General features: G+C 42.9%; 2 protein-coding genes across 12 annotated transcripts in view; both read right to left on the bottom strand.

Moving 5' to 3' along the window:
- Positions 1-15,835: 15,835 nt before the first annotated feature.
- On the bottom strand, positions 15,836-16,897 carry ZBTB9 (zinc finger and BTB domain containing 9). The gene has a single exon (XM_033923423.1). It carries the CDS (start codon positions 16,895-16,897, stop codon positions 15,836-15,838), a length of 1,062 nt encoding a protein of 353 aa, XP_033779314.1.
- Positions 16,898-16,911: 14 nt separating this feature from the next.
- The window catches only part of SYNGAP1 (synaptic Ras GTPase activating protein 1), a 134,457-nt gene continuing 125,090 nt past the window's right edge, over positions 16,912-26,278 (bottom strand). For 9 of the 11 annotated variants that reach the window (XM_033923710.1, XM_033923699.1, XM_033923714.1 and 6 more), the window contains one exon: positions 17,022-17,249. In XM_033923710.1, coding sequence (XP_033779601.1) covers positions 17,161-17,249 — 89 coding nt within the window. In that variant the 3' untranslated portion in view covers positions 17,022-17,160. Of the gene's footprint in view, positions 17,250-26,278 lie in introns of all 11 variants that reach the window. The other 2 variants (XM_033923702.1, XM_033923709.1) reach the window with 2 other exon arrangements.

The raw sequence follows: 26,278 nt of genomic DNA on the forward strand, positions 1-26,278 counted from the left end.
AAAAAAGAAATGACAAAGATTGATTCAATTAAATAATTGTATGGAAAGGGAGGGGGGAAGAAGGGTTTAGATATGTTATGATCTTTGTTATGATCTTGATAGATTTATCAAGTGATGTTAGTAAATCTATGTATTACTTATATTGTACACTTGTTGAAAGTTTAAAAATTAATAAAGAATTATTAAAAAAAAAAATTTCAAGTGTTATATTGAAAGTTTAATGGATATTATTATACACTTGTTTAAGATTTAAAATGAATAAAGAATTTAAAACAAGATTTGCAATATGAACTTTTAGTTAAGCTGAAGATGACATCCAAAATAAATGGCTATGACTTATTTAAACCAAATTTCTGTTGCAGTTGTGAGAAACCAAGCAATGATCCATTTATAATCACATCATTTAAAGTCCGTATGCCTGCAATAATCCAATGCTTCCAAATGATTTTAAACCCACCAATTTTGATCTTGGAGTTTACCCAAATGGATTGATTTAATGATTTGGAAATTGGATCTGGTGATAAATTACTAACATAATGTAAGGTTTTCCATGAATCCAACAAAATTCTATTATCTTTTATATTTCCTGGGCAAATTTATACTAAAGATGAGACAAATGCAAAGGAAACAGGAGCTGCCATTCCAAGTACAACCAGTCTTTAAATGGTTGTAGTTGAAGCAGGCTATTTAGGAGGGTTTCCCTGAATGGAAAGTTCTTAATTCTCAGTATAGTTTGGAATTCCTGTGCTTTCAAGCTGATTTCTTGGGTCACCAAGCCGCACAGTGGTTATATGGATATTTGAATAAAAAACAAAACTGTTCTTAGGGAAAACTTGGGCACCAAATTTCTGCCTCTCAATGGCCACGTTTTTGGTCTTGGAAAATAAAAACTACAAGGCAGCATCTATGAGACAGACTTGTTTTTTTTTGTTGCATAGAGCTATTTGGACCCCAGTTCAGTTACAGAAGTTGGATAGTTCGAGGTCCAATAGATGCTGGCATTGTGGTTTAGAAGTTGGGACATTAGACCATTTAATATTTTTCTGTCCCTATATAAATACCATTGTTAGAAAATCATGTTGCCCTTTCATATGATACTATATTATTTGGTACATCAATGAGATTTAAAAGCCCAATTTCTGCAAATAATAAACTTTTATTGATATTGACAGGGGTTGCCATTCAGCAGATTACAGGAAATTGGAAAGATTACACTAAACTAAATTATACTTTTTGGTGGAATTCAGTATGCCATATTTATAAAATGGAAAGGGAGCTTGCTATGCAACAAGGAAATTATCATAAGTTTAAAAAGATTTGGGGGCCATTGATTATTTATTCTAATGATCAGACATCTTAAAACACCTTAGTATTGGATAAGATATAGGGGGGGGGGATTATGAATGATAATAATTGTTAATTATTAAAATGTGGGTGGGGTGGGATTCTTTTATATTTATATATTTGGAGGAATATAAATAAGATTGTCAAGTGATTAGTTAAAAATATTTCTGATTATTATACACTTGTAATATTTGAAAATGAATAAAGATTTATTTAAAAAAAGGCTATGCATTTATGCAAATTTCCACTGTTTTTTCAGGTTCAAATATCTCTAAATGTGTAGGGTTTTGAAATTTTATTTGAAAGCATGTTTTTTTGCTACAGAAGCTATTCTGTTTCATCTTGAACCTGACCTTTCTTTAAGAATTAAAGCCTCAAAATTAAGCATTAGCTGTATATGCACAGCACATGTTTAACACAAACCAAGTTGTATGCAAATTAACATGGTACATGAACTTTTCATATACCCACTGCCACTGGTCGTGAAGATCATGACAAGTGTATTATACACTGAAACCATATCAGTTTTTGATCCATTGTCTGAAAGACATTCCCAATACCATATTTCTAAGCTTTATTAAAGACAAAAGTGCAAAAACCACACTTATTTAAAGTGCACATACATACTGACAAAGATCAGGAAATTGCATAAATTTAACTTTAAACTCGGTTTCTCACACATAGTTTTGAAAGTCTGGTCAATGTTTGCCAAAATAGCTTGTGGATAAGTGTACTGTCTGCCTGATGAAGTGGCCATAGGTGCATTAAAGCCTGCAATAATATGCTGTTCAAGGATCCAACATGTCTTTGTGGGAAGGCCAGTGAAATGACTGGGCAAGACCTTGTAGATGCAAAAAAATGAACCAGGATGTTAATTTCCTTTGAAATTTCACATACATGACCAATCCCAAGAATTGTCATATATGCAAGTTAAGTATTGTCCAGGTTGAAAGCTGGATACTTGAAAGGTAGGGACATGTTCAGGATCAGTATCGGACTCTAAGCATTGCTAATGAATGAGCTGGTGTCACTTATTTTGTTAATGCAGAGTCTAGCAGTATCTATGGGCTTAAATTGGTGGTTTTCTCTTGTTCCAGCTACTGTGCAGCCCATACTAAACCTTTGCTCCTGAGCAGGTCTTATTGCTTCAATATCTTCCTTAGCAATGAAGAAAAATTTGATTCCTGAGACAGATTAATCACAGAATTCAAAGAGATCCCTTGGTGTCAAAATTTGGTTATTGAGAGGGCATTGTAAGCTGGTATGGGCAGTTAAATGCTTGGCTGTTCCCCAATCCCATCACATGGAGATTTGCCAAGGAAGTTCCACTCAAACATACATACATTCTTGTGAATCACATGATTATGCGTTTGGGCTTGCACACAGTAAGTAGTTTGTGCAAGGCCATGCATGTTTTGACTGTCTTCTTGCAAAAGTGCACAGTAAGTTTGTCAAATGCTGAGCATAGTACAAAACAAGTACTTGTGACTGGCAAAAATTGGTTATGAGTTTCAGATCAATATAGTTCCACTGAACATTCACAATGAAGTGCCAATGACCCTCCAACATAACATTTGTGAAAGCAAGTAATGCTTATCTTTAAACCATCAATTCTCATCAAAGAAAGATTGGGTCCAAGATGAAACAGGATAGCTTCTGTAGCAAAAAAAAAAAAAACTACACAGATATTTGAATCTGAAAACCAGTGAAAATTTGCATAAATCCATATTTTGGATGGTCATATCTTCAGCTTCACTGTAAAAGCTCATATTGCAAATCTTGGAAGTACCTCATGGTACATGTTTGCTGGTAAAGTTGTACCCTCAGCTTACTTACCTACCAGCAGCAGTATGGAGCCAAACTGTTCCAAAAATTTCCCTTTGTGAACTTTTTTTGCCTACTTTGCAGACCTATAGAAATGGAAGCACGTTCACAAAAGATTTCATACTTGCCCAAGAAAAGAATCTGGGTGTCATTATAGAGAATATGATGAAATCACCTGCCCAATGTGTGGTGGATGGGCCACTGCTGGAAAAAGGATACTGGGTTTGAAAAACCATTGGTCTAACCCAGTATTGCAACTCTTATGAGGTGAAGCAGCTACAGGTAAGTCAAGATAGGATAGAGGCTACCTAGTAATCTGGGCTGTACACTGATGTTTCATCCAATGTGGAGAACACAGAGCTATGCTCATCCTCAGCAAGAGGGAGGGAACGTGAGAGGCTGAGGGGTGGGTGGGAGGGAAGGGAGCACCTGGACTTTGCATGTCTCTGTCCAAACAAACATGAACTTGTCAATTTATAGCAAGGATTAAAACAAAACTGTAATTTGCTGTAGAGGTTGATTTAACTATGCATGTGGTATTATGTCTTTTACATTTTAAAATTATCCTTCCAAGAATGTGACTTGCTATCAGTTTATGCAAGAAACAAAAAAATGTTGAGCATTTTATTTTCTTTCTACTTAAACACTGATTTACTGAAATATTAAGTACTTTGTCATAGTTATAGTGTCCTGTCTGATTTGATTGTAAACTCTATTGGGCAGGGACTGTCTCTTGAATGTTTAATGTACAGCATTGTGTACATCTAGCAGTGCTACAGAAATGATTAGTAGTAATGGAGGGAGACACATCCAAAATTGGTTGTGTGGCTATGCAACAAACACTGGACCCTGCGAAGAACATCAAAGAGGCCAACCAACCCAGGGCTCATGAACCTCTGAGGAAAATATAGCATGACAGGGCCAACTGATACCTCAACCCAGGAATACACCAACAACACTAGGGTCATAATCCCTTTTTGTCCCCCTCTATACCTTCCCTCTTCTGCATATCTTACCTTTCTGGTCTCTGTTCATGGTTCTTAGTACAACTATCAATTGGGACACAGACAGGATTCATCTCTAAATCTGGACTTCTGGGTGGCTCATAACCTGGTACGGCTGTGGTGGAAGGGGAGATGAATCATTGCTACCTCTTCAGCCTCTTACATTCCTGGGTGTTTTACTCCATAGGTGAAGCGAGAGAGGAAAAACCCCAACCAGCCACAAGAAGTAATCAGCACCCCACCCTAGCACAGGGCAAAAAAGTAAAGGTTATTAAGGGGAAAAAAAGATTCCTTTGTACTTTGTGAATGTATGCATCTTGGTCATTGCTACTATTTGGGCTTCTGCCAGGTACTTGTAATAGGACAGTCAAGTCACTGTCACATCACTGATGAGGTTGGTTCTTTGGCATTGGTGGAATAAGGCAATCTCAGCTCTGTAATGTTGTTACTGTTTGGGTTTCTGCCAGGTATGTGACCCGGATTGGCCACTGTGGAAAGAGGATAGTGGGCTAGGTGCACCATTGGTCCGAGCCAGTATGGCCATTCTTATGTAAGAGTTAATAGGGAAAGCAGAGGCTAGGACCAGCACTTGATTCCTGAAGATCCCTTTATGGGGGTGCAAAGTATGCAACAGCTGTGGAGGTATTTGATTGGAGAGGAAGTGACCCAGTGGTTATAGATATGGGCTAAGAACCAGGAAGGCAAAGGTTCAAATATTGCTTCTGCCACTCCTTGTGATGCTGGGCATTGCCCTCTCAAGTTTGTAAGCTCTTAAGATGTAGGGACATGCTGTACATGTGTCCAGTAGAAATTATAAGTATTTTTACGTGAAGGCTGTACAGCCTTGGTCCTCACAAGCCAGAGGTTTGCAGAATTTCCACCATGCATGAGATCAATATCATGCAATGGAGGCAGCTTAAGAAAATAGATCCCATTCATATTCATTGTCAAAATCCTGACAACTTGCCTGGGTTGCAGAGCTGTTCTAAATAAATAAAGCATATCTAGAGATAATCGACTGATATTAGGATCAGACTACCGCTGAGGAATACTTAAAGTATAATCTAGACACAAGGGGGAGATGTAAAGGCCACTATCAATTATCTAGAATACTTCAGGATTATTTGGAGAGAAGAGCAATATTTGATTCTCACAGACACTCAACAAAGCCCTTTCCTTACTGCTACACAAAGCCCTCCAATATACATGTACACACATCTTGCCATTCCCTCACCCTCATGTACGCAGCAGGCAGACTTCAAGGAATACTTCAGTTTACGGAAATAAAACCAAACAGAAGGGCTGAGGCTGATAGATCCTCATTCTGTCCTTCCACTTATTACTTTTCCCTTTAGCTGGTAACAGAACAGGAGACCTCATCTGAGAGGCCACTGCAGATGAAAATCAAGGACTAACAAGATAATCACATTTTCGCCCTGAGGGATCCAAGAGCTCTGCCTCTGGGCACAATTCATCAGGATCTATCAATTTATTGTAGTCATAATCACAAATAATACAGTGTAAATACTTAAATGCTTATAAAACAAGAATGGGGAAACAGCAGGGTATTAACTGTCCAAAACCTGTAAATTCAACTTTGATCCTCCCCTCTTGCTTGCTTTCCTACTCCGTCCACATGGAGAAAAGCAATATCAGAGTAAGAGGGACAATGGGTCAATCCCAGGGAGCAGCTCCAGAAGAGGAACCAGGTCTGCAACAGACAGCAGCACCAGCAGAACTGGGTCAGTACTAAAGGGTATCTCCAGCAGGGGAACTGGGTCGGCACTAGGGAGCAGCTTCAATGGGGGAACTAGGTCAGCCCCAGATGGCAGCTCTAGCAGGAGAACTGGGTGAGAAGCAGCTCCAGCAGGGGGACTGGGCCAGCATTAAGAGGCAGCTTCAGCAAGGGAACCAAACCAGCACCCAGAGGCAGCTTTAGCAGGTGAACCAGGCTAATACTGGGAGGCAGCTGCCGTAGGGGAACTGGGTTAGTACTAGGGAGCAGCTCTGGCAGGGAAACTGGTTCATCACTAGAGGAAAATCTGGTTACCCCAAATGAACAGCTGTATTGGGGTCACTTTGGGAAGCAGCACCAGAAGGGTGAATTGAAGTCAGGGAACCACTCTTGAAGAGGAGGGAAGACTGTTTGTAATGAAAAGGGAGGGGCTACCCATAGCAGATGTTTATCTGCCACACGTTCATGGGAGATTTGCCAAAAGGGAAAGATCCTGGATTCACTTCTATAGGCTCTCAAACAAATGCAGAAAACAGCAGATAAAAAGACCGTATGGCCTATCCAGTCTACCCAAGTACACCAACTGCTAAGCTCTACAATCCTTTCCTCTCCCTTAGAGATCATGTGCTTTCCTGAATTTAGAAATCATCTCCACTGCAGACACTGCTCCATGCACCCAGCACCCTTTCCTCCAAAGGGAACAGCTTCAATAGAGGAAAAAGATGCACAGATTTACCTGAACTGGAAATGATTTTCAAGGGTGACAATGTGGAGGAACTGAAAGAAATCTTGGTAAATCTGGAAGATGTACTGAGCCAAATCAACAAATTAGAGTGACAAAGCACCTGGACCAGATGGTATATATCCCAGGGTATTGAAAGAACTCAAATAGGAAATTGCTGAAATGTTATTGGTGATCTCTAAAACCTGTCGCTAAAATTGTCCACAGTACCTGAAGATTGGAGTATAACCGTGATTTTTTAAAAAAAGGTATCAGGGATGATCTGGAAAATTTAAAACCAGTAAATTTGACTTCAGTACCAGGCAAAATAGTTGAAACTATTATAAAATGTAGACCAGGGCTGCCCAAGTCCAGTCCTCGAGATCTACTGGCAGGCCAGGTTTTCAGGATATCCACAATGAATATGTATGAGAAAGATTTGCCTGCACTGCCTTTTTGGTATGCAAATCTCTCTCATGCATATTCATTGTGGATATCCTGAAAACCCGGTCTGGCAGTAGATCTCGAGGACCGGACTTGGGCAGCCCTGATGTAGACAAATATGGTTTAATGGGACAGAGTTAGCATGGGTTCAGACAAGAGAGGTCTTGCCTCACCAATTTGCTTCATTTCTTTGAAAGTGTGAATAAAAAGGTGGATAAAGGTGAGCCAGTTGATGTAGTGTATCAAGATTTTCAGAAAGCTTTCGACAAAGTTCATGAGAGGAACGGAACCCCCACGAATATCGGGGGAGTTCTGTACTTTAAAAGCAAATAGTAAGAAATATACTAGTTAAGTTCTGGAACTCATTGCTGGAGTATGTGGTTACAATGGTTAGCATAGATGGGTTTAAGAACGGTTAGGAAAAGTTCCTGGAGGAAAAGTCCATAGCCTGCTATTGAGAGAGACATAGAGGAAGCTACTGTTTGCCCTGGATTGGTAGCATGGAATGTTGCTACTATGTGAGTTTCTGCCAGGTACAATGATCCGTATCGGCCACTGTTGGAAACAGGAAACTGGGCTAGACCCAGTATAGCTATTCTTATGTTCTTAGAGGTACATGATAGCAGAACCCATATGGTAGAATAATAATGAATATGGTATGTAAAAATGGAGGTGGTCACCTATATTCCATCTATGCCAGTGCAAACTGTGTGCCCTGGCAGATTCCAGGTGTGCTGCGAGATGCTGGCGAGGAGAGGCGCCGGCTGCTTACAGGATATGCCTCTCGCGGCAAGAGGCATGTCCTATAGTCAAGTCAGCCGGCGCCTGTGCCTTTCCTTGCTGGCACCTCTACTCCATCTCACCTCTCCTGCAGCACACCTCCACCAGCGGTAATAGGAGGCTCAGGGCCGCAACTGGAGTACATCTATGCATGCGCTTGATGTCATCGTGTTGACGTCCGCGCATTTCCAGGTGCCCTCCAGCCGCTGCCCCGAGGTTAGCGTGCCACAGCTTTAAAAGTGTGTGACACACCACTCTGTGTGAGCCACAGCTCATACATTTTACATGGTCACTCACAAAAATACTGACCCGACTTTCAAACAAAATTAAACTATAAAAAATTAATTAAACATGTTTGATTTTTTTTTATGCTATATACAGAAATGCATTGCTAACACTGGTATCAAAAAAGGATGATTTTTAGAACTTGTAGCTCACACACAAAAAAAATTGCATGTACCCGGCCACTCCTTACAGGGAGCATTGGTGGTCACCTGAGTTCCAGAGAGCATTAGATCATATAGTTTAATATGAAAGCAACAGCAGAAAGGAAAAGTCATACAAAATTCTGTCTTCCTCAGTAGATTACTTAAGCCAGAGCAAACAGGATGCTAGGAATTACTAAAAAAGGGATGGTTAACAACACTAAGAATGTTATAATGCCTCTGTATCACTCCATGGTGCAGCCTCATCTGGACTATTGCGTTCATTTCTGGTCTCCTTATCTCAAGAAAGATATAGAGGCGCTAGAAAAGGTTCAAAGAAGAGTGACTAAGATGATAAAGGAGATGGAACTCCTCTCATATGAGGAAAGACTAAAACAGTTAGGGCTCTTTAGCAGCATGGAAAAGAGAAGGCTGAGGGGAGATATGATTGACGTCTACAAAATCCTAAGTGGAGTAGAACGTGTACAAGTGGATCAATTTTTTACTCTGTCAAAAATTACAAAGACTAGGGGACACTTGATATAGTTATAGGGAAATACTATTAAAACCAATAGGAGGAAATATTTTTTCACTCAAAGAATAGTTAAGCTCTGGAACACATTGCCAGAGGTTGTGATAAGAATGGAGAGCGCAGCTGGTTTTAAGAAACATTTGAGCAATTTCCTGGAGGAAAAGTCCATAGTCTGTTATCGAGAGGGCATGGAGGAAGCCACTGCTTGCCCTCAATCGGTAGCATGGAATGTTGCCACTCTTTGGGATTCCAAAATCTTGTTACTCTCTGGGATTCCGCAATCTTGCTATTCTTTGAGATTCTGCATGGAATGTTGCTACTCTTTGGGTTTTGGCCAAGTGCTAGTGACCTGGATTGGCCACTGTGAGAACAGGCTACTGGACTTGATGGACCATTGGTCTGACCCAGTAAGGCTATTCTAATGCCTTATTCCATAGGAGGGGGGGGGGGTGGCAGAAAAGTCCAGCACGAGCCATTCAAGTTTCAATAAAGAATGGGATAAGCACAGAAGATGCTGTAGCTGCAAAAAAAAAAAAAAAATAAATAATAAAAATCCAGAGACCACTAGTGGCAAGTGCATGATGAATTCAACTGGGCAGACCAGGTAAACCTTATGGTCCATGTCTGCCATCAGATTCTACATAAAGTTCTGAACTTCAGGTGTGCAAAAATTCTTGCAATAAGGAAGAACAGCAAGGAAGCACTGACAGAAACAGAAATGGGGTCACTAGGTGTCACAACAACCCTCACCATAGGCAAAAGAAAAGTGAATTCAGAAATCAAATCCAGGTCTGCCTCCAGGCTGGTGCTTCACTTATTTTTCACATTTATTTTAAAAAACTCTCCTCTGTCCCTTCTAATTTTCCTCCCCTACTTCAGCCCTTCCTCTGCAGCCAACTGCTTCTCTTTGACCTCTGTAAGAAAAACAGAGAAATTATCATAAAATCACACAATCTGTATTCAGAAAAATAGCATTTGAGGCCACCAAAGGTGGTCATGGAGAAGAATAACTTGGGCCCAAGTATCTGCATCAAAATTACAAAAAATTCTTTCATCATACACATAAGTTCTTCACCCCCTAAACTGTACTGTTCCCTCTGGTTTTTGCAGCCCAAATGCATGACCTTGAATTTCTTAGCATTAAAGTTTAGCTGCCAAATTTCAGACCATTCTTCAAGCTTTGCCAGGTCTTTCTTCATGTTATTCACACCATCCAGCAGGTCTACTCTATTGCAGATTTTGGTATCATCCGCAAAGAGGCAAATCTTACCAGACAACCCTTCAGCAATATCATTTATAAAAATGTTAAAAAGGACAGACCCAAGAACAGAACCTTGAGGCACACCACTGGTAACATCCCTTTCCTCAGAGCGAGCTCTGATCACTACCCTCTGTCACCTTCCACTCAACCAGTTCCTGACCTAGCCTGTCACTTTGGGACCCATCCCGAGGGCACTCAGTTTATTTGACATCTATGTGGAATACTGCCAAAGGCTTTGCTAAAATCTAAATACACCACATCTAGCACACATCCTCTATCCAATTCTCTGGTCACCCAGTCAAAGAAATTGATCAGATTTGTCTGACAAGACCTACCTCTAGTGAATCCATGTTGCCTCTGGTCCTGTAATCCACAGGATTCCAGAAACTTGACCATGCTCTGTTTTAAAAGTGTCTCCATTAATTTGCTTACCACCTAATCCATTTTCCTCTTGAGACGTTTAAAACGATAAAGGGCTAGATATATTGTGTAGATCACTGAAATAAAATTAACACTTTCTGAACTGTATTTTTTTAGATAACAGATTGTGAAAATATAAACAGAAAAAAAAGTAGACTTTTCCGAGGCATTGTAATTTTCAGTGCAAAAATTAAAATAACAAATTCATGTGTGCACAAATCCATAAAAGGAATGAAAAACTATTGTTTGCCAGATTGGATGGATTCACGAACAGATTTTATAAAAGTTTCAGAACCTTGCTAGTTAAACCTTTAATGGAAATGTTTAATAGTATAAAGGAAGGGGATGAGTTACCTTGGTCTTGGTGCTTGGCGGGAGGGTCACCCTGAATTTGAACCCTGGTAAAGACTCGACTCAGTATGAATCCTATCACCCAATAGCTCTTCTCAGGACTGATTATAAAATCTTCATGGGCATAATGGCTCAAAGAGTGCAGCACTTTATGGGCCAGCTAGTGGAAGATAACCAGGTGGGTTTCATACAAGGCAGGCAAATATTTGATAAGAAGGGTCCTCCGTATCATCTACTCAGCGAAAGCGCATAAGGCACCAGCCCTGATCCTGGGAGCAGACGCGGAGAAGGCCTTCGATCGCGTCTCTTGGCCTTTCATGTTTAGAACTCTGTCCTCCTTAGGTATTAATGGTCAATTTCTTGACTGGACAAAAGCGCTGTATGTCAAACCCTTGGCAGCTCTTAAAGTTAACAAAGCGTACTGTGTGGAGTTTGAGTTAGCTAGGAAAACACGTCAGGGGTGCATTTGGTTGCCACTTTTATTTGCTTTGGCTATGGAACCATTGCCCAGACAGTGCAAGATAGGGCAAATATTACGGGAATCCCTAGTGGCGGTATAGAGCAAAAGATACTCTTATTTGCAGACGATGCTCTTCTTCTGTTGAGGTGCCCCAAAGAGCTTCTGGAGGGAGTGCCATTAGCTTTAAGACATTATGGTAGGGTGTCTGGGTTTCAGGTCCACATGATGAAATCAGAGATATTTAATTGCACGATTCCGCCACAGGAGAAAGAAGGATTCCAGAAACTATACCCATTCCGGTGGGCCGTTCACTCACTATACCATCTTGGGATTCGCCTTACTGCAGACTTAAAATCATTATTTACTGCTAATTTTCCCCCTCTTTTGAAGAGATTTCGGGAGGATTTGGATAGATGGGAGCACCTACCCATCTCCTGGATGGGTAGAGTGCATGTTATTAAAATGATGGTCTTGTCAAGATTTTTATATTTATTCTCTACCTTGCCAATCCTCCTTTGACTCTCTACACCATAGAATTTTTTCCTATATTTGGAAGCGTAGTCAGGAAAGCTATGTTATTTCAGATGCGTGACCGGGGAGGGATGACAGTACCTCAATTTTTTTATTACTACCTTGCAGCACAGTTGCGATACCGAGTTGCCTGGCAGAAGGATACCCAGAAAACATGGGTCCAAATGGAAGCTTGGTTCATGGGGGATGTTCAACTCCAGCATCTCCCGTGGCTTGCCCTAAGCTGGATTCGTGTCATCTCTCAGCGTATTAATCCTCTCATAGGGGTCCTCTTGCGTCTCTGGGCCTCTACCAGGGAACACCTTTTTAATGGGCGGGTTTATTTTGGCCAGTCACCAGTGGCAGAGGACTTTATACCTGGACACACGGACCCTAAATATAGAACCTGGGCGGCAGGAGGTCTGGAAACGCTGGGCCAATTCATGGTGGGTGGTAAACTGATTCCCGCTTTGAGGATACAAAAGGATTATGGCCTCACTGAATTAGAAGTTCTACAATATAATCAAGTAATAGATTTCATTAAGAAAAAGGCTTTGCCAGACCTCCTTCAGGAAAATTAATGATGGTCTGCATCCAGTGGCAGGGGTTGTAGCTCTAGATTCTATCGACTCCCGGTGTACCATGATCAGCCACTGGTACATTATTTTGCCCATTGGGTGAACGTTACACCTCCACAGTGGAAGATCCTATTGCACTCCTTACTTAAAGTATCAATAGCGAGCATCATTGGAAATGGCTATAAACTTTTGTACCAGTGGTATTATACACCAATGAGATTACCGTATATACTTGAATACAAGCTGATCCAAATATAAGCCAAGACCCCCATTCCCCCCCACCAAAAGGAGGAAAAATGGTTGTCTTGAATATAAATCGGGTGGCTTTATATTCAAGTGCCCTGCCAGGATCTGCACCCAGAACTCCTCCCCTGTTAGGCTCTGCACCCAGCCCCCTCCCTGCCAGGCACTATACCAAGCCCCCTTCCCTCCCAGGCTCTGCATCCTGTCCCCGCTCCCTACCTTATCCATTGTACCTACTCTCTGCTGCGTATCTGAAATCCCTGATGGTCCAGAGGTGTAGTGGGCAGAAGCGAGCTTGCCGCACTCCTGCCCTGCTGCAAAACCGGTCACTGCTGCATTCTTCTCACTTCAGCTGTACCGAGCAGGAGTGCGCTTTGGCGCTGCTAAGCAGCTTCCTGAATGGCTCCTGCGAATTCTCGCAAGACTCGCCGCAGCCATTCAGGAAGCCACTCAGCGCTGAGCAGCAGCGCCAAAGCACGCTCCTGCTCGATACAGCTGAAGCTAGAACTCGTGGCAGCGACCAGTTTAGCAGAGGGAGGAGGGTGGAAAGCCCACTCCTGCCCGCTACACTTCTGGCCCACCAGGGATTCCAGGTATGCAGCAGAGAGGATGTACTAAGCTGACTGCTATGAAACATCATAGACTGGGAATGTTCCTGACACAGTGGAACCTGTACATCAACTGGCATGATGCTCAGGGAACCCGTGCTCGATACAGCACAAAAACTACTGGACTACAGAGACCCTCGGACGTTAGGTGAGGAAGGGAGGGGGTTGTTGGGATCACTGTACTTTCTGTTGATGTGTATTGGGGCCGTGTATCAAAGAACCATTATACGACTGTTTTATGCAGTATTTGTACTTTTGTGTTGGTTTCAATAAAAATGTTTTGAAAAACTATTGTCTGTCAAACAAGAAAGAAACTTTGAGATTGTATCTGACAAAATAAGAAATAATCCAAAAATGGAAGAGATGCCAGTGATAGACAAAAGGAAGTAATAGGGTGTTCGGAGGACGGCTACTGAAATGGTCGGAGGTCCTCATCATAAAGTGTGTGATGACAGACTTAAAGACCTCAATAGGTATACTTTTGAGGAAAGGTGGGATAGGGAATATTAATAGCATTAACACCACAGACGGTGCACTGGAATGAGGGGGCATAGGATGAAAGTGAAAGGGGATAGGGTGACCTCAGAAAATACTTTTTCACAGAAAAGGTGGTGAAGGCGTGGAATGGCCTCCTGGTGGAGGCGGTGGAGATGAAAAATGTATCTGAATTCAAGAAAGCTTGGAATACATTGGATCGCTAAGGGAGAGAAAGGAATATCAGATGGCATGGACAGGCAGACTAGCTAGGCCATATGGTCTTTACCTGCCTTCATTTTACTAACCTCCCATTTATAAAACTGTAGTGCGGTTTTTAGCACTGGCTGTGGCAGGTAACAGCTCCGACACTCATAGGAATTCTATGAGCGTTGGCGCTGTTACCACCACAGCCGGCACTAAAAACCACACTACGGTTTTGTAAAAGAACATAAGAATATTCTTACTGGGTCAGACTAGTGGTCCATCAAGCCCAGTAGCCCGTTCTCACGGTGGCCAATCCAGGTAACTAGTACCTGGCCAAAACCCAAGAAGTAGCAATATTCCATGCTACCGATCCAAGGCAAGCAGTGGCTCCCCCATGTCTTTCTCAATAACATATGGAATTTTCCTCCAGGAACTTGTCCAAACCTTTCTTAAAACCAGCTATGGGTTAAGGTTCTCTGTGTTTGTATGGGCTACTGGCCAGACCACATCTGCAGTCTCGTGTTCCATTCTGGAGGTAGCAACTACTGGAAGGACATAGGGTGGAGGGTTTCAGAAAAAGGTAACCAAAATAGTGCTGACCCAAAGCATCATGAGAATTAAGGATCAAGTATACCCTGAAAAGCATTAAGAAATGAAGGTTGTATAAAGGAAATTTTGCATATTGCAAAACAAACTTCTTTTTTTTACATTTTTGAAGGGACAGGAAATTCTATAAGGAATTGTTTTACCAGGCTCCAAGGGGAGACTTAGAAAGGGTGGTAGATGCAAGGAACGGTCTCCCGGAGTACACCAGGTGAGCAACAAAATCCTAGGAAGCCGGAGAATAAGCAGAGAGAATGTCCAATTGGGAAAATAAGCATGTGATGCCAGAGATCACCTGGAGCTTTGGGAAATAAATAAAACTGACTGGGCAAGACTTACTTATCCACCAGCTGGATTCTGTTTCTCTGTAAAATCCTATCTTCGCCTCTCCCCAAGAAAAGATTAAGCCTAACCCATTGAAAAAAAGAAGGGCATTAGGGTGGCCGTGCATCTCAGACATGCACTGTGAGAGTTGCAGGCTTTGCCCCACTTTCCCAAAATATCAAGAGTGTATTATCTTAAGGAATCATGTCTGTGCCGCCCACAACTCAAGAGAGGTTGATACGGACTTGGTACTAGCTCACCTGTGCCCTGACATGCACCCAGACAGCAGTTCTTCTGCTATATGAGACCATCTCTGTCAAAATGGCAGATACAAAATGTCGAGAATGCTGATTTTTCATGTCATGGGTCCATACGCAGTCTGAAAAAGTTACTTTTGAACTTCTGTAACTTTTTTTTTTTTAAATTTCACGTTAAAGGATGGGGGTTATGACTAATATATTACAAATGGTTTGCTCTAACATAATTCATTAAAATCCCTTCTTTTTTTTTTTTGTTTCTGGTGACATTAAATCTCCTTTACCCAGAGACAGTTACATATGGTCCTTCATCTGCTGTGGAGAGGAAGGGAAAGTAGATTGTACAGATGGGCAGACCGGATGAACCATAAGGTCTTTATCTGCCATCACATGCTGTTTCAAGAGTAAGGGGAAGACTTTACACTGAGAATATTTAATTTTGCTAAAGTACCCACCTCCCCTGTGATTCTGCATGTAGACCTTTATAATGTCCTGGCTCTATCAGGTTTCCCTTTTCATGCTCCCTTTCACCCTGCTGGTGTTATTGTCCCCTGCCTCTTTCCCCTGAACATATGCATGCAGGTGGGCTCCAGAACTGCATCTGACCCAAAATATTAAACAAAGGGCCAAGACCCGGACTGATGAGCCTAGATCAGCACTTAGGAACCTGCTGTACTGGGTTCAGTACCAGAACCAGCTGTGCCAGTACAAAACTAGTCCACAAGATCCTTTATTTGTAAGTCCAGCAGGCGGTGGCCCATCCTTGGCCCTTGCACAGCTCCTTGTGCTTCAGAAAGCAGTTTTGCACCCGGAACTTGCGGCCACAGTCGTCACAAGAGTACAGGGTCCCATCATGCGTCTTCATGTGCTCCGTCAGATGATGCTTCAGTTTGAATTTCTTGTTGCAGACGGAGCAGCCGAAAGGCCGGAGACTGAAGGTCAGCATGATGTGACGGTCCCGTTTCGGCTTCACAGCAAAACGCTTTCCGCACAGGCAACCAAACTTTTTACCATCCGGTGCTGCCATGATCTTCACGGGGGCGTGAACGACCTGCCCGTGGACCGAATGGGAAACAATCTCATTGCCGTGAAGGTCCACCGGCTTAGAGATAACCTGCGGGAAAACCCCCTCATCAGGCAGGGGCTGAATTTTTCCTGTGAATCCATCTGCAGGGGCTGGAATGATGTAACTCACCTCCCCACCCTGCTGATACTCTGCCTGATATAAGGCCTGCACCTCTGCAACTCCCAGAGACCGGCCCTGGGTCAGCGATTTCATAAAGTGTGGGTCGTGGATAGGGGTGGACAAGCCCTCGTCCTGTTCAAACCGCTCCTGTTTGATATAGAAGATCTTGGTGTCTCTAGTGGAGAAGCATTCCTGCTCGCCACCCTCAAACGGCAAGGATAAGCTTTTGTAAGATGTGCTTGCCAAGTTACTGTCTTCTGTCTCTTCCAAAATAATTTTTACGGATTTATCAACTGATCCGCTGCAAATCTGAACACGATCTTCGTCCTCATCCTCCTCTTCCTCCTCTTTGTGAGACACCTGAATCTTTATCACATCATCTTCAGGACACTCCTCTACAGACGGATGGACAGACAGCTCACTGCTGCTACTGCCGCTCCCATCTTTTCTACAGATGGTCTCTGTGGCCCCCGAATCCCCTTCATCTCGCTGCCCAAAGTAATTGCTGCTACTCGGAGACTGGCTTTCGCTGGCTCGGCTTGACCATGGCCTGTAAGGGGATCTCTCTTTCAGGATCTCCAAGCAGCGGTCCACCACTTGCCACATCTGCAGGCCACTGGCCACCAGCAGGTGACTGGGCAGGGCTTCCAGCTGCACCTTGAGGCGGCCAGAGTAGATCAGCTGAAGCAGGTTCTCAAAGGTGTCGGGCTCGATGACGCTGGGCAGCACGATGCAGCTGGCGTCGTTCAGGAGGAGCTTGTCATGGAAGTAGGGAGAGGAGGCGGCCAGCACCGACTTGTGCGCCTGGAAGATGCGGCCCTGCACGTGGACGGCGATGTCGCAGAACTTGCCCTCTTGGCGATGCTTGTTCAGGCTCTCCAATAGCACCGTGCAGTAGTGCGGGAACTCGAGCTGGATGCTCCTGCTCTCGGGATCCATGGCGCTCGCTGCGCAGCCTCTGGAATAAGAAAGAAAAAAATATTTGGCAAGAGGACAAGGAATACAGAGAATAAAAAGCACAAGAATGGAAGGAAAGTGAAGGTAAATCCAATAAAATGCAGAAAAAAAGAAAAACCAAACCACAGAGAAAACTAACTCATGAAATCAAAAGAATCAAGATAATTTAATGAATTTATATTCCAATAAAATGCAGAAAAAAGAAAAACCAACCCACAGAGAAAACTAACTCATGAAATCAAAAGAATCAAGATAATTTAATGAATATATTCAAGGCGAATCACAAATTACAGGAATCAAAACAGCAACCATCTCCTTGCAATTGTATTGATATACATAGAGAGTCAGTAAACAAATTAAATTTAAGTACTTCGGCGATTAAGTATAATCCCAGGAAAAAACCCCAGTTCTAAATTCACTTTATTTACTGACTCCCTTTGCGATGATGATCTAGACAGATGTGCTGCTGGCAATGAATATTCATGATTCCCTGATTTTAAGATATGGAACGTTACTGTACTGTGCAATGCTATAGCATTTGTTAGATGGAACGTTTAGAACACAAGAACGTTCTATAATCGAATTTACCCTATTGTAAAAGTCTCAACATTATATACAAAAGACATAAAGAGAAAAGGGAACGAGGGAGGGAGGAGCAGCTCACATCCCCTACCCTGCTGCCGTATACCGCGCTCGAGACTCGCGCTGCCGGAGAGAACAGAACCGGACCCGCCGGGAGAAGCTGTTACCGTCCAGCCAGGCCCGAGCACGCAGCCAGGTGGCCGAGTGACCCCTAACCCTGGGAAAAACTAGCACCAAAACCCACTAGCACAGTGGCCCATTGATCCTTAGCCCTGGGAAAACACCAGCACTCGGCCGACCGACACCTAACCCTGGGAAAGAGCAGATTGACGCCACAACACTGGGGTCGACTACCACTGGGCCAACTCACACCTAACCCTGGGAAAAAAAACACCACTAGGCAACACAGTGCTCAAAAGCTTACTGGGGAAGTAACACTGGTTGTAGCCAGTCTAATTTGCAAGTGAGCTGGGCCTCAGATACACAAAACTGGTCTCAATGTCCCTCCTTGAGGGCCGCAATCCAGTGGGGTTTTCAGGATCTCCCCAATGAATATGCATGAGATCTATGTGCATGCACTGCTTTCAATGCATATTCATTGGGGAAATCCTGAAAACCCCACTGGATTCCATCACTCGAGGACCGGAGTTGCCCACCCGATCTAGAGCAGGGGATCTCCAAAGTCCCTCCGAATCCAGTGGGGTTTTCAGGATTTCCCCAATGAATATGCATGAGATCTATGTGGATGCACTGCTTTCAATGCATATTCATTGGGGAAATCCTGAAAACCCGACTGGATTGCGGCCCTCAAGGAGGGACTTTGAGATCCCTGCGTGACAAAAGGGTTCTCAGGCCCTCAGGGTTACCATATGGTTCCACAAAAAGGAGGACGGATTGAGACATCCAGGTTTTACTTCCATTGAAAGCAATGGAAGTAAGGAGGACGGATTGAGATATCTGGGTTTTACTTATAGTTGCCAGATTTTCCTTTCAGAAAATCCGGACCCCTAACCCTGCCCCCTGCTCTTGTCGGGCAGGAAGTCTGCACATGCACCTACATGATGTCATGCGCACGTAATGGCTGCTCATGCATTGACTTCCTCCCTGCCCGACACAGCTTTTCAAAGTGCCGGGTTTTGAAAAGCCATCCAGACTCCCGGACATGTCCTCAAAGGAAATCCGGACGTCTGGTAACCCTAGTTTTACTCCATGGAAGCAAAATCCAGATGGAGGTTTTTATCGATCCAGGTAGCAGCCACCAGAATCCTATGCAAACGCATTACAAGGAGCTCACTAGTATTAAAATGAGCACTCCGTGTAATGCACAGAAAGGAATGTCCACCTTTTACCGTGCAAAGCTTTCCAACAGGTCTGGAGCTGTCGGTAGCTTAAGCAAGAGCATTTTGCTTGAATTTAGATGTTTCGGCATTTTTGTGTGCATATGCTTCCCGTGCCTAACAGCTATATCCCTGGCCATAGGCGCTGGACACACACACAACTGCTGCATCCAAAAAATAGCACAGCCAAAGCCTCTTTGCTACAGCAGTTAACTGAAAAGTTATGGGGGGGGGGTTCCCCCTGGCTGCTGCTTGCTTCAGTAAGGAGCTCTGGCAATCACAGCCCTGCACTCTGCTGGGCCTATGCAAAAGAGCTGCGCCTACCGCTTAGCTCTTGTGCGCAGGTCCCTTTCACCGCGGTACTCAGCACAAACGTGTATATAATTTGAATGCTGCTTGTGTTGAGCATCACCTAGCAACTCCACTGGGCTGCTGAAGTTCTGTGCATCGAGGCCTAAGTCCTTGGGGAAAAAGCACCAGCACAGTGAAAGACCCACCATGGAAGCCAACCAACCCGTAACTCTGTGAAAATCCACCCCCCCAAAAAATACAAAAACAAAACAACACTGGTATGAGAGACCAGATCCCAGAGCTGTACAAGCAGTGCATCTGCAAAGGGAGCCGGGGTGAGAAAATTGTTCCCTGTTCATTAAACAAAGAAATAGAGAAAAATGAAAGGCAGATAAAGACTGTATGGCCTATCTAGTCTACCTAACCATGCCATCTACTATCCCTTCCTTTCCCCCAGAGAACCAACATACTTGTTCCAAGCATTCACCACCCTTTCCATGAAAAGAATTTTATCAAGTTACTTCTGAATCCATCCCCTTTCACCTTCATCCTATGCCCCCTCATTCCGGAGTTTTCTATCAATTGAGTCTCGCCTCATGCACATTTACACCATGTAGGTATTTAAATGTCTCTATCTTATCTTCCCTCTCCCTCCTTTCCACCAAAGTACACATATTGAGATCTTTAAGTCTATCCCCCTAGGCTTTAAAATAAAGACCACCAACCATTTTAGTAGCTGTACTGTCCTCTGGACCAACTCCACCCTGTTTAACACCTCTTTCTCATGTTCACATTTTATACGTTGCCTGATTTTAATTATTTGTGAACCGAGTCGAGCTCTACCACGAGATGACCCGGTATATAAGATGAAAATTAGACTAGACCTAGACTAGACTGTTTATATCTTTTGACAGTGTGACCTCCAAAATCGTACATATTCTAAATGGGGTCTCAGCAGAATCTAAATGGGGGCATCAATACCTCCAAGTTTATTAAAAGTTTGATATCCTGCTTATTCAAAGTCAAAGCGGCTTACATAGAAATATAAAAATCTAAAATTCATACAGACTGATCGACAGACAGGGACAGAACAAGGTTAGACATGAGGTATGGAGGGGAGAAATACAGTGTTTAATAGGAAAGAAATACAAAAATGGGAGAGTACAATAGGGAGGGGAAGCAATCTTCATTCTGCGAGGAAAAGTATTGGAGGCGTCTCTGAACAGGAAACATTTTAAAGTTTGCTTTAAATTTCTCTAATGATGATTCATTGCGGAGAAAAGTTGGTAGTGAGTTCCATTGAGTGGGTGCTGTCCTAGGGGCTGTTCCTCTCCCTTATGCTCCCAAGCATCCTTCTAGCTTTCACTGTCACCTTTTCAACCTGTTTGACCACCTTGAGTTCACCACATACTATCACACCCAAGTCCCACTCCTCTTTCATGCACAAAAGTTCTTTACCCCCTAAAGTGTACCATTCCTGCAGCCCAAAAGCATGACCTTGCATTTCTTAGCATTAAATCTTAGCTGTCAAATTCCAAACCATTCTTCAAGTTTCACTAGGTCCTTCCTTCCGAAAACATCTGAAAACCTGGCTTTTCTCTAAAATCTAACTCTCCCTCCTCCCTGACTTTCTAGCTCTCTAACATTCTTCTTCCCTCCGATCTTCATCTAACCCTTTCCCTGGAGTTCCTTTCTCATTACATTCCCTGTAAACCGTGCCGAGCTCCACGACCGTGGAGATGGCGCGGTATAGAAACCTAAGGTTTAGTTTAGTTTAGTTTCCTGATGTTATCCACACCATTAGGGGTGTCTATCCTATTGCAGTTTTTTGTATCATCCGCAAAGAGGCAAATCTTTTTGGTATCATTCGCAAAGAGGCAAATCTTATCAGACAGCCCTTTAGCAATATTACTTACAAAAATGTTAAAAAAAAGGCCCAAGAACCAAACCTTGCAGCACACCACTGGTAACATCCCTTTCCTTGAGCCATTTCCATTGACCACTACCCTCTGTCACCTTCCTTCTAACCAGTTCCTTACTCAGTCTGTCACTTGTAGGGTTACCATATGGCTCCAGAAAAAAAACAAAGAGGATGGATTGAGACATCCAGGTTTTACTTACATTGCTTTCAATGGAAGTAAAACTTAAATATCTCAATCTGTCCTGTTTTTTCTGGAGCTATGTAGTAACCCTACTTTGGGGCCTATACCGAGGGCACTTAGTTTATTTAACTCAATGACCGCACTTTCCTGTAAATACTACTGTACATTCTTGCATTCTCCTGTCAACCACAATAACCTGTAACTCCAATGTTTCTCTATGTCTGTAATCTTAATTTAATTGCTGTGAACCGCCTAGAACTCTCTGGGTATGGCGGTATACAAAATAAAGTTATTATTATTATTTATTAGACACCTGTATGAAACAGTGTCAAAGGCTTTGCTAAAGTCTAAATACACCACATCTAGCGCACTCCCTCTATCCAATTCTCTGGTCACCCAATCAAAGAAATTGATCAGATTTGTCTGACCAGGACCTGCCTCTACTCTAGTGAATCCATGTTGCCTGGGTTCTGTGCAATCCATTGAATTCCATAAACTTCACTATTCTCTGTTTAAAGGCATTGCTATTCATTTACTCACCACAATAGTCAGACTTACCAATCTTTTGATGTTTATGACCTAACCTTTTTTTTTCCTTACCTTTTCAGCTACTACTTTGAAAACCAAAGCGGCCTTCTTTTCCACTTACTTTAACCTACTTTCCTTACAAAATGATTTGCTGCCCTTATAATAACTCCTTTCAGTTTTGCCCATTGCTTTTCTACTTCTTCCAGATACCACCATCCAAACAACTCCTTGACATAATCATCGGTTCAAAGCTGGTTAGTTTTTTTTGGAAGTACAAAACCTTCGCTTCCAAATGAGCTTTGTACACCTGTCTTAATATTAAACCACACCATCCGGTGATCACTGGATGCCAGATGATCACCCAAATTCATTCCAAATGCATCTTCCTATCAAACATTTAGAAACTTATCTGTTTGATAAATTTCTCTGACTCCATATCTATCTTGATGTATCGTTATATACTTCAAGCTAAATTTGATTAATCTTAATTTGCTGATGTAATTCTGGAAGCTTTCTGCAACATCACTGTCTGTATACAGTCTCCTTCTCTGTAAACTGCATTGAACTATTTATGGTATTGTGGTATAGAAAAATAAAGTTATTATTATTATTCATTATAACATCAGAAACACTTTCCCCATTCATAAGCACTAAGTCCAGTATGGCCTCATACTTGGAACAGTTCTCCCTTCATGAATCCAGGATTTCCCCACTTCTAGAAGACCCCACAACAGAGACACCCCAATCAACATCTGGCATATTAAAATCACCTATTAGTAGTACTTCACCTTTTACACTTAACATAAGCAACAAAGTTCATGATCTGCAAGCCCTGATGTTAGAGGCAGATCTGGATATTGTCGCTATCACAGAGACGTGATTCAGTGAATCTTTTTAGGAAGGACAGAGATGGTAAAAAAAGTGGAGGAGTAGCTCTCTATATAAAGATCGATATCCAATCAACCGAAATGCAAGGGATCTGGGGAGAGGAAGAAGCAATATGGATTGCTCTGAAAAGAGAAGATGGAACTTCTATCTACATGAGTGTAGTCTACAGGACTCTGACTCAATCACAACAAATTGATAAGGATCTGATTGTGGATATCCAAAAGTTTGGAAAGAAGGAAGCTCAGAAAATTTGGAATTGGGCAATTCTTCACAACATCTTTCTGAAAGCGGTCTACATTCCCTGCTGCTGAGTTGAAGTAGAAGGGAGAACCAAGGTTGTCTGGGCCACTGAGGAGCTATCAAAATCATGGTGGCATGTTCGTGTTTGAGTTTGCCGAGTGTCTTGAGAATTAGAGGGAATGGAGGAAACGCATACAGAAATTTGTTCAGCCATTCCAGAAGAAAAGCATCTGCCTCCTGGGGGTGAGGAGAGTATATCCTAGAGCAAAACTGAGGCAGCTTGTTGTTGTAGGGAGATGCAAAGAGATCTATCTGAGGAGTCCCCCACTGAGGAAAAAATGTGATGGAGAAGCGACAAATTGAGTGTCCATTCACGAGGTTGTAGAAGACAACTCAATTTGTCTGCCAGAAAGTTTGTCTCTTCTTGAATGTAGACCGCTTTCAGAAAGATGTTGTGAAGAATTGCCCAATTCCAAATTTTCTGAGCTTCCTTGCAAAGGGGGAGGGATCCCTGCTTGTTGACACAGTACATGGCTACTTGATTGTCTGTACAAATGAGGACTACTTGATCGTGAAGAAGATGTTGAAAAGCTTTGAGAGCATTGAAAATCACTCTGAGTTCAAACAGATTTATGAGACTCCGACGATCTGTGATGGACCAATGCCCTTGAGTATGGAGACCATCGAGATGAGCTCTCCAAGCACAGGTCAAGGACTCTGTTGTGAGGACCTTCTGATGAGGGAGCATTTGAAACAGTAAACCTCTGGAGAGATTGGAAGAGAGCATCCACCAGTAGAGAGACTGTCTCTACAAAGGAGTCACTGTAATGTGCTGAGAGAGTGGATCGGAAGCCTGTGTCCACTGAGGAATTCTGAGGTGAAGTTTGGCAAAAGGAGTCATGTGAACTGTAAAGGCCATGTGACCGAGGAGAACCATCATGTGTCTCGCTGAGAGTGAAGTGAGGGTTGACACTTTGTGACAAAGTTGTATGAGAGTATCCTGACGTTGTTGAGGAAGGAATGCTCTGAGTTGCACAGTATCCAGTACAGCTCCAATGAACTGTAGAGTCTGAGAGGGCTGTAGCTGGGATTTTGGAAAGTTTATTTCGAATCCCAAACTTTGGAGGAACCAAATAGTCCCTTGGGTCGCTACAATAACCCCCTGAGATGTTGAATCTTTGATGAGCCAGTCATCCAGGTACGGTAAAACCTGAAGACCATGGCTGCACAGAACTGCTGCTACTACCACCAGGCACGTAGTGAAAACTCTGAGACATGATGCCAGGCCGAAAGGTAGCATTCTGTATTGAAAATGATGATTTCCCACCCAAAATCTGAGAAACTTGCGAGAGGCTGGATGAATAGGAATGTGAGTGTAAGCCTCTTTGAGATTCAGAGAGCATAACCAATCGTTGTGATCCAGCAGGGGATACAAGGATGCTACAGACAGAATCTGAAATTTTTCTTTGACAAGAAATTTGTTGAGAGCTCTGAGATCTAATATAGGTCATAGATCTCCCGTCTTCTTTGGGACAAGGAAGTAACAGGAGTAAAACCCAGTGCTCTGCTGTTCCAGAGGAACTTCCTCAATGACACGGAGATGAAGCAGAGATTGAACTGCCTGAAGAAGAAGGGTGGTATGCGACAAATTGGAAGGACACTCTCTTGGGGGGTAGATCTTATGGAACCTGAAGGAATTGATTATTGTGAGGACCCAGAGGTCGGATGTAATTGGTTCCCATTGTTGATAAAAATGATGGAGACGACCTCCGATGGGAAGAGGGGAGGACAGAGGCAGAAAGATTGATGTTATGCTCTGTTTTACATGGTCAAAAAGGTTGAGTGGACTTGGGCGCAGCAGGAGCCTGAGGTTTACACTGCCACTGTTGCTGTTGTTTCTTAGGAGGCAGCCTTGAATAAAGTGCTGATTTTTGAGGATAACTCCTCTGATAAGAAGGAGGAGGCCTATAATTCTTAGCAGTGGAAGGCTTTGGCTTAACTATAGAGGCAAATGATTTCTCATGCTCAGCCAAGCGCTTTGTGGCTGCCTCAATAGAGACATCAAACAGCTCATTTCCCTGACATGGAATGTTGGCCAGTCAATCTTGCAGGTTTGGATCCATGTCCACGGTGCGTAACCAGGCTAGAAGACACATGACCACCGAGAACGCAGTGACCCTGAAGGACATTTCAAAAGCATCATATGCAGCCTGAATCATGTGCATGCAAAGTTGACCTAGAGTAGAATGCATATGCTGGAAATCTGGTAGCCGATGTTTTGGGAGATACTTGAAGAAAGTAGGCAGTGTTGACCCAATGCTTGAGATAGGATGTGAAGACAAAGTTATATTTTAAAATCCGGTTCGTCATCCTGTACTTTAGTACAGGAAGAGGCAGTCGGAGCATACCGCGAGTGATTTTCTTCACTCGCCGGCGCTCCGGTTGCCCTCCTGCCTCTCCAGCTGCCCTCTCCTGTCTCCCCTGCTAAAAACCGTATTCGCGGTTTTTCAACATTCACAGGGAGTCCTGGAACGGGTTTTCTAGATATTCCTAATGAATATGCATGAGGCAGATTTTCATATAACACAGGTGATAGGCATGCAAATCTGCCTCATGCATATTCATTAGGGATATCTTGAAGATCTGATTGGCTGGGGGTCCACCAGGACAGGTTTAAGAGCTACTGTTATATACTATACAATCTCTGACCTTGTACAACAGACAGTGGTAGGGCTCTTATTACCAAGGGTCAGATTGATAGCCAGAACTTGAGTGGTGGAGCCAGCAATAGGAGGGTTCTTTTTATCTGAGATCAGACTAGAGACCAGATCCTGGGTAGCAGTGAGAACAGCAGAGATGTTAAGTTACACCAGGGATGTCAAAGTCCCTCCTCGAGGGCCGCAATCCAGTCGGGTTTTTGAGGATTTCCCCAATGAATATACATGAGATCTATTTGCAAGCACTGCTTTCATTGTATGCTAATAGATCTCATGCATATTCATTGGGGAAATCCTGAAAACCCGACTGGATTGCGGCCCTCGAGGACCGACTTTGACACCTGT

This window comes from Geotrypetes seraphini, chromosome 16, assembly GCF_902459505.1.
Source record: "Geotrypetes seraphini chromosome 16, aGeoSer1.1, whole genome shotgun sequence".
NCBI lineage: Eukaryota > Metazoa > Chordata > Amphibia > Gymnophiona > Dermophiidae > Geotrypetes > Geotrypetes seraphini.

Excerpts from the sequence above, each read along its gene's own strand:
- ZBTB9 (XM_033923423.1), bottom strand. The coding sequence starts at position 16,897 with ATGTGGCAAGTGGTGGACCGCTGCTTGGAGATCCTGAAAGAGAGATCC.